Source organism: Rhinolophus hipposideros (assembly GCF_964194185.1).
Source record: "Rhinolophus hipposideros genome assembly, chromosome: 19".
Lineage (NCBI taxonomy): Eukaryota > Metazoa > Chordata > Mammalia > Chiroptera > Rhinolophidae > Rhinolophus > Rhinolophus hipposideros.
In genome coordinates this window covers 4,004,791-4,017,433 of record NC_138065.1, presented here as the reverse complement: position 1 = coordinate 4,017,433, position 12,643 = coordinate 4,004,791, and the positions used below count along the sequence as shown (strand labels likewise).

Sequence of the window (12,643 nt, the reverse complement as noted above, 5' to 3'; positions counted from 1 at the left end):
GAGCTGGGTTTTGAAGTCTTCAACTATAATTGTGGGGTTTGTGTATTTCAGTTCTATCAGGTTTTGCTTCACGTACTTTGCAGCTCCGTTGTTTGGTACGTATGTTTGGGTTTGCTATGTCTTTGTGAATTGACCCTTTTACATTATATAATCTCTCTCTCTGTCTCTGGTAATTCTTTTTGCTCTGAAGTCTACTTTATCTGATATTAACACAGCCACTCCTCCTTTCCTTTGATTAATGTTTGCATGATATATTCTCCCCATCCTTTTACTTTCTTTATGTTTATCTTTATATTTAATATTTCTTGTAGACAGCATATATTGAGTCATGTTTTCTAAATCCATTCTGCCAATCTCTATTTTTTAATTGGTGTAGTTAGACCACTTACATTTAATGTTAATTATTGGTATGGTAAGCCTGCTATTTTATTTTTGGTTTGGTTTGTTCTCTCTGTTTTTCACTTCTCTGTCTTCCTCTCCCTGCCTTTCTTGAACACTTTTTAGGATTCCATTTTGATTCCTTTATAGTGTTTTTGAGTGTTATCTGTATAAGATTTTTAGTGATTGCTCTAGGAATATATATATACATATGTGTATATATATGTGTATATATATGTATATACACACACATATGGATATGTGTGTGCATGTGTGTGTGTGTATATATATATATATATATATATATATCTTATCATAGCCTGCTGGTGTCATTTTTATCAGTTTGAGTGAAGTACAGAAACCTTGCCTTCCTTTATATCCTTTTATTCTCCTATTTAAAATATAATTAATTTAAATATTTTCTTTGTATACATTTAGGCTGACATCAGACAGTGTCATAATTTTAGCTTCAGTCATCAAACATAATTTAGAAAACCCAAGAGGAAAAAGGAATGCCTATTGTATTTACTCATATTTTTGCTACTCATGTTTCTTCCTAATGTTCTCAGTTTCCTTTTTTATTGTTTCCTGTTTAGAGACATTTTAAAGGCATTCTTTTAGTGTAGGTATACTGGTAATACATTCTCTTAGTTTTCCTTTACCTGAGAATGTCTTGATTTCCCCCTCTTTCCTGAAGGATATTTTTCCTGGGTATAGGATTCTCAATTGAGTTTTGTTTGCTTGCTTGCTTGTTTGTTTCAGCATTTGAAAATAGTGTGTCATTTCCTTCTGGTCTTCACGGTATCTGATGAAAAATCTGCTGTTATTCAAATTGTTTTCCCTCTATAGGTAAGATGTCACTTTTCTCTGGCTGCTTTCAAGATTTTTTTCTTTGTCTTTAATTATCAGAAGTTTAACTTTGATGTGTCTTGGCATGAATTTTGGGTTTATCCTCTTTGGGATTTGCCTAGCTCTTTGTATGTGTAAGTTTATAATTATTGCCAAATTTGGCAAGTTTTCAGCCGTTATTTTTTTGAGTGCTTTTTCAGCTCTCCCCCTTTCTCTTCTCTGTCTGGGATTCTGATGATGTGAATGGATGAGATGACCTTTCAGGGCCCCAGTCCAGCCTAGTTATCTATGCTCTTCCAATGGGAATGGCTGGGTTCATGAAATAAACCAGATTTGATATTCTTCATTGGCTAATTACTCCTTTCTTCTAGCTGAGGGATGCCCCAGCTTTTCCCAACTGCCTCCAGGTGTGGGGAGATGGTGTTTTAATCAAAGTGCATGCCTGTGTCCTGGGGGAAAACTGGCAGCTGCTCTGACTATTTTGAAATCATTTCCCCTCTTTTCTTTTGTAATGTTCTCTTGATCTAGATATCGTGGAGCACTCACTGTGCGTTCAGAAATTGTTTACCTGCGTGAAGGGTTGCGGCCGACAGCCACCCACAAGGAATTAACAGTTAGCAAGGGCGGTTCCTCAGGGAACACAAATAACTAAGAGGCAGGTACCACAGGAGGCTCTGTGGTGCTGAGCAAGCTCAGAGAGGGCCGGATGTGTTGCCCACAGGATGTTGGGAAGCATCATGGAAGATGTGGCATTTGAATGTAAATTTGTGAGGGACTCGCAGATGCCCAAGTGAAAATTGAAAGAGAGGACATTTAAAAGGGAAAGGATGACAGCAAAGTCACTGAAGTGGGATAGCATGGGATGTACTGGATGGGGGGTATAGGGGGGCAGTGGCAGAAGAGATGAGTTGACCCAGACTATGGAGAACCTTAAATGTTACACTAAGGACAGGGCTTTGATTTGGTAGGAAGTAAGGTGTAAAACCAGCTACACTGCCAGAATTGAGAAAGCTGAAAGGTCATGTGGGGGTGTCTTCCATCTTTCCTAAATTTGGGTTTGTTCCAAGAAGTGGGAGGAGGCTAATTAAGAATATCCCCCTCTCATGTGGCAGAGAACAACCTCCACACATTTTCAGTTAATCTTCAACAAAAAACCCCTCAGTTGGATGGTAGTATTCCCATTTTACAGTGAGAACACTGAGCGTGAAATATCTGGATCACAGAGACTGATTTCTCCACCAAGTTTCTCTTTCTTTTGTAGGAAGGACTATTGCCACCCATAGGAGTTTCTCCCAACTCCCTGGGCAGAGTCCATCCTTTCTTCCTCCTTTTTTTCCAACAGACATTTGGAAGGTTAAGAGGGTTCCTTAAAATCTGTTAAGAGTAAGATGGCATTTGTATTTCTGGACCTCAGGGCAGGGGATGATCACTTGACCTCAAGGTCACTTTCATCCTTGGTAATTTACCACCATCTTCTCTTTATTGCCTGGGAGAGGCATATATTCCTCTTTCTTGCTGTCATGGTATTGAAGCTGGAAGGATCCTTAGAGAGACTTAGTCCAACCTCTGATTTTTTCTGGTGGGAACCAGAGGCCTGGAGTGGCTAAGCCTCTCACCCACCTCGACACATAACACAGGTTATTGGCAGGCTTTGGTCCATTCTGCCTTGCTGACCCTCTCAAAGTTATTATATCCCCGAATCTCCAGCCCCTACTTTCCCTCTTACTACATGTTTTTCCCCCTCAGGTTTTCCATTTTTCCCATAATATGTTTTTTAAACCTTTTGAGTTATGAAAAAAAAAATCTGTTTCTTCCCTTGAAAGTAGGCCAATCTCCATATAAATACCTATTATCTTGCCTGCTTTCATTTGGATGATTTTGTGTGGCTCACAGAAATAGAGGTTTAGATTCAGGTATCTTTCTATAGTTTGGTTCAGGAAGGATATCTGAGTCTGGTAAAGAATATCAATAACTTCCTGGTTGGCTCTCAGGTGCAGAAAGTCTGGATTGGGGATGACCAGTCCAGGAATGTCCTCTTGAGGGTTGGGGAAAGGGAGTCCGTATAATGTGCTTCCTGTAATCTGAGGCCAGGGAAGCCCCTCGGGAGCTGCATGGAGCAGTGTGCTGTGTGGTCTCTGGTGTGGTGGAAAGAGCTCTGGAAAGAGACATCCTACTGCCCAGTGGTGATCTGATCTCGGACAAGCTAATGTCACCTTCCCAGACCTCAGCTTGGTTTTTGTCTGAAGTGGCAATAATAAGGCCCACTGCACGAGGGCTGGCAAAGGTGTACCTGTACCTGTCGTAGACTAAAGGTAAAGGGTTTTTGTCGCTTCATTGTCATTGTTAGGGCAGCATGGACATTGTCAGACTGACCCTCCAGAGTGAACTGACAGGAGATGAACTTGAACACATAGCCCAGAAGGTATGGAGGCGTCTGGGGGGGAAGCCTCCTACCCTCAGCCACTTCTTCCTTGCCGCTGACCCCTCATCCCAGTGCTGCCTGGGGCCATCCCTGCTGCCCTGGGAACGTTTCCTTTCAGACACCTCCAGCTGACCTCAGCATTGCGCGCTGCTTTGGGGGATGGGGAGACCCGCCACTAAAATGAAAATTAACCTGCGGTTTCTATTAATTTTCCTTGTGTGGTGTTTGTGTGGCTTTTGGTAGAGGTTTTGAATCGACTTTTTGGAAGAAAAAGTCAGACTAACCCTTCAAGTCTTTTGAGGAACAGGTCTTCTGCATTGGTCAAGGGGCAGAAGTTTGGAGCTTGCCATACGATTTCTGAGCCACTTTCTCTCTCTCTCTCTCTCTCTCTCTCTCTCTCTCTCTCTCTCTCTCTCTCTCTCTCTGTCTCTCTCGCAGGCGGGCAGAAAGACCTATGCCATGGTGTCTGGCTGCTCAACCAGCCATTCTCTGGCTTCAGAACTGGTGGAGTCCAACGACGGACACGAGGAGATCATTAAGGTGAGCTGATTTCCCCTCCACCTGTTCTCCCCCCACCCTTTCTCCCTACAGGCACAAGGGAGGGAATGGCTTTTGCCAAAGGGAGCTGATGGTTTGACTAGGAAGAACCAGCCCTGCAGTGCTAGTTCCGGGCCATCTCCTAGAAAGATGGTAATCGAACCCAGGAGACCACAGTTGGTCTCCAGTGATGTTAATGCAGCCTGGCCCCTGGCACAGCAGTGGATGGGATGGATTTTAGGTACCTCGCCACTGTCCATATGTAGGCGCTGGAGGATTGGAGAGACAGATGAGAGGTGTGTGAATGGAACTCATTTTTTAAAATTAAAATTTTTGTTATTTATAAAAAACATCTTTTTGAGATATAATTCACATACCCCACAGTTGACTCAGTTAAACTATATATTTCAGTGGTTTTTAGTATATTCACGGAGCTGAGCAACCATCACCACTATTCATTCCAGAACATTTTCAGTCATCCTTCCAGCTCCTGGCAATCCCCAAACTACTGTCTGTCTCTATGGATTTGCCTCTTCTAGACATTTCATATAAATGGAATCGTACATGTGGCCTTTTGTGCCTGGCTTCTCTCCCTTAGCATAATGTTTTCAAGGTTCAGCCATGTTTCACATATCGGTACTTATTCCTTTTAATGGCTGAATAATATTCTCTTCAGTGGCTATATCACATTTTGTTACCCATTCTTCAAGTGATGGATACTTGGCTTGTTTCCACTTTCTGGCTATTATGAATAATGCTGCTTTGAATGTTGATGTACAATTTTTTGTGTGAACATGTTTCCAATTCTCTTGGTATATACCTAGAAGTGAAATTGCTAGGTCATGTGGTAACTCTGTATTTAATATTTTGAGAAGCTACCAGACTTTTTCCCAAAGCATCTGCTCCCTTTTACATTCCCATCAGCATTGTATGAGGATTCCGATTTCTCTATATCCTCACCAACCCTTGTTATTACCCATTTTTTTTATTATAGCGATCCTAGTGGATAGGAAGTGGTATCTTGTAGTTCTAATTTGCATTTCATGACATATTTTCATATCTTTGTTGCCCATTTGCGTATCTTTCATGGAGAATATTTTTTTCAAATCCTTTGCCTATTTAAAAATTCAGTTGTGTTTTAATTGTTTAGATGTAAGTGTTCTTTTTATATTCTGGATACTAGACCTTTGTTAGAGATATGGTTTGGAAATATTTAAAAACTTTTCTCCCATTCTATGGGTTTGTTTGGGGTTTTTAACATTTTCTTGATGATGGCCTTTGAAACAAAAGTTTTTAATGTGATGAAATCCAATTTATATATGTCTTTTTCGTCACTTTTGCTTTTGGTATCAAATCTAAGAAGGCTTGGCCTAATCAAGGCCACAAAGATTTATTCCTCCATTTTCTTCAGAGAATTATACCTCTTACAAATTAGGTCTATGATCCATCTCAGGTTAATTTTTGTGTGTGTTGCAAGGAAGGGGTCCAACTTCATTCTTTTGCATGTGGATTCTTTTACCAACATTGTTTATTGAAAAGACTGTTCTTCCCTCATTGAATGGTATCGGCACCCTTGTCCAAAATCTGTTGAGTATATATTTTTATTATTATTATTTTTGGACTCTCAATTATATTCCATTGATCTATATCTATCCTTATCCTAGTCCTACTCTATCTTGATTTCTGTAGCTTTGTATTAAATTTGTTTTTTTTCAAGATTGCTATAGTTATTTAGGATTCTTTGCATTTCCATCTGAATTTTAGGATCAATTTGTCAGTTTTTGTAAAGAATCCAGCTTTGATTTTGATACAAATTTTGTTGACTCTGTAGATCAATTTGGGAGTATTGCCATCTTAACAATATTAAGCTTTCCCATCCATAAAAACGGATGTTGTGCATTTTGGGGGTTTTCTTTTATTTCTTTTAATAGTGTTCAGTAATTTTCAGAAAGTCTTGAACATTCTTAAATGGATTTCTAAGTATTTTGTTGTTGTTGCTGTTATAAATGGAATTGTTTTGTTAATTTCATTTTTTAGATTGTTTATTGCTATTATATAGAAATACAACTACAGGTATTTTTTTGTATATACCTTTTAAATCCAACAAACTTACTGAATTCCTTTATTTGTTCTAATAGTTTTTCTGTGGATTCCTTAGATTATTCTATATACATGATTGTGTCATCTGCAATCTGGATGCCTTTAATTAAGTTTTTTTCTCACTCAAAGTCATTGCCTGACCTTGAAGAAAGTAAAACTATTCCATAAGTCTATCAATGTAATCATTGTTAACACTTTATTGTATATCTTCTCAGACATTTTTATATTCTTATGCATTTTTTTAAAAAATAAAGTTGTATTGTACACTTTATTCTACAGTTTGCTTGCTCCCCCCCTTCAGTGGTGGTTTATAACGTCTTCTGTGTCCATAACTGTAAATATCTGGCATTCTAATGGCTGCATAGTATTCTATTATAGATATGCCATAATTCATTTAAGTCATTCTTCATTGTTGGACATTTTGTCTGTTTGTTTTTTGCTGCCATAAACAATATTTTGTGGAACATATATGCTAGTCAGTTGTGTGTATGTGTTTTATAACACAGGTAATACAGAAACATTTTCTCAATTGCAAATGATTCAAACATGACATAGAGAGAAAAATGTATAAATCCCCTTTACCCACTTTCCATGAATTTATATATATGAGTGTGTATGCCAGTTTAAATTTATTTCATTAGGATAAATTTCCAGAAGTAGATTTGATAGATCAAAGAGTAAACATAGTTGTAAGTCTTCTGATCTGAATAACCAGATTGCCTCCCAGAAAGGTTTTAACAGGTTATCCTCCCACCAGCAGTGTATGGGAGTACCTGTGTAGAGTTCATTTAGCTGGAGGTTTCTTAACCACATAGTGTTCTTTTCCATATGTTAGGTGTACTTGAAGGGGAGGTCTGGAGATAAGATGATCCATGAGAAAAATATTAACCAGCTGAAGAGTGAGGTCCAGTACATCCAGGAGGTGGGTACCCCTTCCTTCTGTGGAAACGACCTACGTCCTTTCTCTAAATCTCACATTTTGGGGGCTCCCTTCTTTTGTAGGATCCGATTTAAGTACCAGATGCCTAGCCTTATCCCCTCCTATCTAAAATGACCAGCTTTGCTTCCCCAGCTTTTCCACACCCTCACCCCGGCACTTGTCTCCATATAACATTACGTGTCTTTATTTGTCTTTTGTGTTATGTGTCTCCCCACCTAGAATGTTAGCTCCCCAGGGCAGAGGGTTTGCTTAGTTTATTGCTTGTACAGGAGAGACTAGGCTGCAGCCCCACGTGACAAGGGTCCCTCCTTCCCCCAGCCAGAGCCCAGAGTGTTACCTGACTTCTTGGAGTAAGGGTTGGGATGGGCACAGGTGAATGAGTTGGCATGCTCTCTTTCCTTATCCCAAACCTAAAGCTTCTTCCCCTCCCTTCCTAGGCCAGGAGCTGCCTGCAGAAGGTCCGGGAGGATATAAGTAGCAAGCTCGAAAGGGATCCAGGAGAGGGTCGCCATAGACAGGAGATACAGGTAACGGGAAATGATCTGAGGTTGGGGCCCCACTGAGGAGGCGGGCTCGTACCAGGCAGTCCCATTACCAGTCACCCACTGGGTGCCAAATCTAATACTGCTGCCAGGAGAGGAAAGAATATAGGCGATGCTGCCTTGTTAGGGTGCTCCAGCATGGGCACTGGCATTGACACGTTGTCAGCCCACATATCGCGTTTCCCCGAAAATAAGACCTCGCCGGACCATCAGCTCTAATGCATCTTTTGGAGCAAAAATTAGTATAAGACCCGATATTCTATTCTATTCTATTCTATTCTATTCTATTCTATTCTATTCTATTCTATTCTATTCTATTCTATTCTATTCTATTCTATTCTATTCTATTCTATTCTATTCTATTCTATTCTATTCTATTCTATTCTACCTGGTCTTATATTATATTAAAATAAGACCAGGTCTTGTATTAATTTTTGCTCCAAAAGACGCATTAGAGCTGATGGTCCGGCTAGGTCTTGTTTTCGGGCAAACACGGTATAAGTACACCTGTGCCTAAAACGCTGTCCAAATATTAAATTTATGTAAATAAAATTATCATTATGGCATTGGCAAAATGTCTTATCTATAAGGATTGTGGGGTCCATCCTGTAATACAGTCTTATAAAGCCGACAGTCACCTAAAACGCGAAACTTGTAAGTTGATCTTGTTTAATTTGGGGGACACCTGTAGTGTAAAGTGGAAGCCTGGGTCCTTGGCTGTTATTTAACTGTGCTTATTGCTACCTCTTCCTCGGAAGGGGGAAGACCCCCCCAGGTCAGGGTCCACCCCCGTCTCTGCATCCCCACACCCAGCACAGGGGCCGGGATGCAGAAGGTCCAGGAAATGTTTGTGCGTTTGACTCGATTGCCCGAGCCTTCTTGGGATGGACAATCCTTAGATCCTGCTTTTCAGCTTTTTTACAACTTGAAGATGGAAATGTCCTGAGGGGAGCAGAACTGTCTCTTTCATGACTACACCCTCATCCTCCTGTTGATTCTGAGTTGTCTGTCCGTCACTGGTGTTTGGTTTGGGTGGGATGGTGTTTCTCCAGCAGCCCCTGACCTCCTGCTCCTGAGGGGAACTGTGACCTAGAGCCAGTGGCAGCCGAATTTCCCTTTGGTTTGGGCTTGTACTGGCTGCATGGTGGCCGATTTGTCCTAATGCATTTTGCTTTGGCTGAAGGTAGGACTTTCGCTGCCTGAGCTCACATCTGGTTGGTGGGAGGTGCTTTGTCAGGTGACTGAAGAACATACTGTGCTCAGAGGCTGGCCCAGAAGCCCAGGCCCCTTGTTTGCACAAACCAGCAGTCATGTGATTAATAATCAGGCTTTGGGCTGGAAAGAATTGCAGCACACGCTGCTTCCCCTTTTGATTTATGCTTTGTCAAACCTTGTCAGAATCCCCGGGGTGAGGGAAACGCTTTGTTTGTAGCAGGCAGCTGCTTGTATTCCCTGGGCTGCAAGGACTGGGCCTGCATACTTTCCAGTCTGCGGAAAGGGCTTTAGCCTGAGGTTTCCTTCGTCCTCCCCACAAGGCTCGAGTATTCCCTCTCAATTCCCTCTCAAGGCTGCAGGAGGTTCTCCACTCCTCTCCTTTCCACTTTTCCCACACAGCACGGGGTGTCTTTGTTTCCTCTCTCCCTTCTTCCTCCCACCTTTCTTCTTTCCCCCTCCTCTCCTCCCTTCTTTTCTTCCTGTTCCTCCTTCTCTCTCATCTATCTATCTATCTATCTGTCTGTCTATCTATCTATGATTTGAGCTTTTAGGAGAATAATTGTTTTGAAGTTGTTTGCTTGGGACCGATTTAACCACCAGTTTTATTTTTCTTTGAACAGGTGGTGCTAGAAAAGCCAAATGGCTTTAGTGAAAGTCCCAGCACCCTGTACAGCAGCCCCCCTGAGGTAGGTGACAGGGAAAGCTGGTAACTCCTGCTTAGCCGGGAGACACATGTCCTCCTCCCTGATCCCTTTGTTTATTGCTTTCTCTCTCATTAAGTATAATAAGTGTAGTGCTTACTTGTGAAAATTCGAACAATGGAGGAACATAAAGTGGAAGTTCTCCTCTCCCAGTTCTTTTCCTTGGAAGGATCCACTGTTAACTGACTAAAGTGGGTGGATCCTTCTAGAACGGTGGCTTGTCAGCCTTCGCTGCCCATTGCAATGGCCTTCGGAGCTTTAAAGGACATGATGCCTCTATGCCGACCCTAGAGATTGTCATTTAATTGGTCTAAGATGTGGCCTTGGCATCAGGACTTTTAAAGTCTCTTCAGGTGATCGTAATGTTTAGCCAAAGTTGAGTACCAGTGTTCTAGAGTGTTTTCCTATACACAGACAACCACATTTAAATATCACATGTATGTATGCCTCTGTGTATCTTAATATATCCCCAGGTACCATATGTACATGCACAAATGTATGTATGTAATATACACGTATTTTTCACACGTACAAGTTCATGATCAATAAATTCCTTGCTTTTTTACTTTTTTAAACTGAAGAGTATAGTACAACCTTCATTCCATGTTAGTACTTATAAATCTGCCTCATGCTTTTGAATAACAACAGACTATTTCCTCCCATGGCTGTACTTCGTTTTCAAATTCCCCCCCACTTTATTGAGGTATAATTGACAAACACGGCTGTACTTTTAAAAAAGGACATGTTATTATTTTATGAGACTATATAATACAAAGACTTATTTATTATAGAAAATTTGGCAAATTCAGATAACAAAGTAAAAGGAAAAAAAATCAATTGTAATCTACCCAGAGAAAACCCACAGTTTGGTGACATTTCTTTTGCCTTTCCTTCACTGCAAATATATGTCTATTTACAATATTGAGATTATACTGTGTATAGCATTTCTTTGTGTTTGTTTGGGTGGGTGTTTTTTGGGGGGCTGGGTTTTTGGCTCTCAGGTACAGAGCCGAATGAGACCTAGCCCTAAAAGCCTCTCCCTGGTTTTACGTTTCCTTTTTTTTTTCTCGGCCTCTCCCTTCCCCCACCAAAAGGTACTCATGCTAATATATTCAAAATATGATATAAATATGCCTATTAAATATATTTTCAATTTTCATAAAGGACTGATATTATATTTCCTTTTCTTATACAACACGACGCTTTAGATCTATCTACGTTGCTGTGTTAAAATCCAGTTTGTTGTTTCTAACTCCTACGTGCGATTTCATAACTTCCCTTTTTCTCTATATCATGAAAATTTCCCGTGTCATTAAATAGTCCTCTGAGAACACCCTCCGAAGTAGACACATAATAGTTATGCTCTGGGAGCCTTTTAAATCGTTCTCACCTGGCCGGCAGCTTAGGTAGAGATATGGAGACCTGGCTGGAGAACTTCCTGACGACTGGATTTGTAACGTTCTGGTTCTGACCGCTCACTTCAGATGCACAGCTTGGATTTTTCCCTTCCCCTGAATCACCATATTTGGCAAATGTGCTGTTGGCAGCAAGATGTAATAACACCTGGTATTATCTGTCCAGCCTCTTTCTTCTCATGAGCTCCAAGCCCTTCCGGATGTTATCTTGTTTCTGAAGCAGCCCGTATATAAGGCAGGGCGTGGTGAGGTGTCTGAAAGCCCACAGGACTCAGTAATAACCCAGCGACTGGGACCCCTCACCCCCTTGCCAGCTGAGAGCTCTGTGTCCTGGTTTGAAGGTGTTGCTGCTTCCCACTGTGCAAGACAGGTTTTCCTGTCAGACTCACAGGGAGCTAGCTGGTAACTGGTGTCAGGTACCTAGGCGGCCCAGGTGGGTGCCAGACCCTACATGCCAACTCAGCCCTAACTGCCAGCCCACCGTGGGCGCGTCTGGAGAGAGACCTTTTTCTTCATGGGTTCAGTCCTGGGCCGGTAGGGTGCTTTTGCCCCAAACCTGCCCATTCGTCAGTAACCCTTTATGTGCCGATCTCTGTGCTAGGTGCAGAGAATAGCAAAAGACGTGCATTTGGGATGTACCCTCATGATGGGTGTGACAGTCCCTGCCCTTGAGGCTACATTCAAAGGGGAACAAGGTCTCCGCTGTCAGAGAGCTGGTCTGATGGAAGCAGAACACACACACACACACACACACACACTCACACACACACGGCATCGACACACACACCTGTTAATCAGCTGATACACGGATAAAAATGACTGAGTGTGTCCTAAAATAATCGGGTGACTTGAGGCTAGTTGAGTTTCTTAGGGTCTGAGGAGAGAGCGTTTTCATATGAAGAACTCAGAACTCTGTGTGATGTGAATTTTTTTGTGAGGGTGGTCTGAGCACGATGGCCCTAAGAAGTGTGTGTTGGGGCGAACCTTCTCTTACCAAGTCACAAACATGGTGGCTTCACCTTCCCTTCCCTGCGCTGGCTACAGGTGGACACCTGTGTAAATGAAGATGCTGAGAGCTTGAGGAAGACCGTGAGAGACTTGCTAGCCAAGCTGCGGGAGGCTGATTGGCAGCACCAGTCAGACCGTGTGGCTTTTGAGGTGAGATGTGGGATTTGGGAAGCAGGTACCCCAAGGGTGGGGCTGCTGGATACAGGTACCAGCCACCTTCTCGGTATGGACTTCATGTCTTTCTGGATGGGTGTCATCCACTGGAAAGGCTAGGCTTTGACACCTGGGGCACTTCCTGTCTCCTTGTCCCTCTGCTGGATTTTTGTTGTCCAAGGCTAGCCCATAGGTCAAAGGTCAGCTCTGCTGAAGTTGAGCGGTGGTGCTGGTCTGGGAGAGCGGGACATTCAAAAGTCGTTTCATTAAGTACCACGATACGAACTAGTGGGCTCTAGGTACCATGTAGGCAAGGACTGCTGCTGTCAGCTTCTCCACTGCATTCTTGGTGCCTTGCGTGCCTGTCATAAGCTGGGCACCTT

At 42.1% G+C, this 12,643-nt stretch overlaps 1 protein-coding gene across 6 annotated transcripts in view; it reads left to right on the top strand.

Moving 5' to 3' along the window:
* Window positions 1-12,643, top strand: part of TUFT1 (tuftelin 1) — a gene marked incomplete at its 3' end in the record, with an annotated part of 35,866 nt that overhangs the window by 13,266 nt on the left and 9,957 nt on the right. For 2 of the 6 annotated variants that reach the window (XM_081025733.1, XM_081025737.1), the window contains exons 2-6: window positions 4,088-4,189; window positions 7,122-7,208; window positions 7,664-7,753; window positions 9,604-9,669; window positions 12,144-12,257. In XM_081025733.1, the coding sequence (XP_080881859.1) occupies window positions 4,088-4,189; window positions 7,122-7,208; window positions 7,664-7,753; window positions 9,604-9,669; window positions 12,144-12,257 (459 nt within the window). Of the gene's footprint in view, window positions 1-3,574; window positions 3,650-4,087; window positions 4,190-7,121; window positions 7,209-7,663; window positions 7,754-9,603; window positions 9,670-12,143; window positions 12,258-12,643 lie in introns of all 6 variants that reach the window. The other 4 variants (XM_081025732.1, XM_081025734.1, XM_081025736.1 and 1 more) reach the window with 4 other exon arrangements.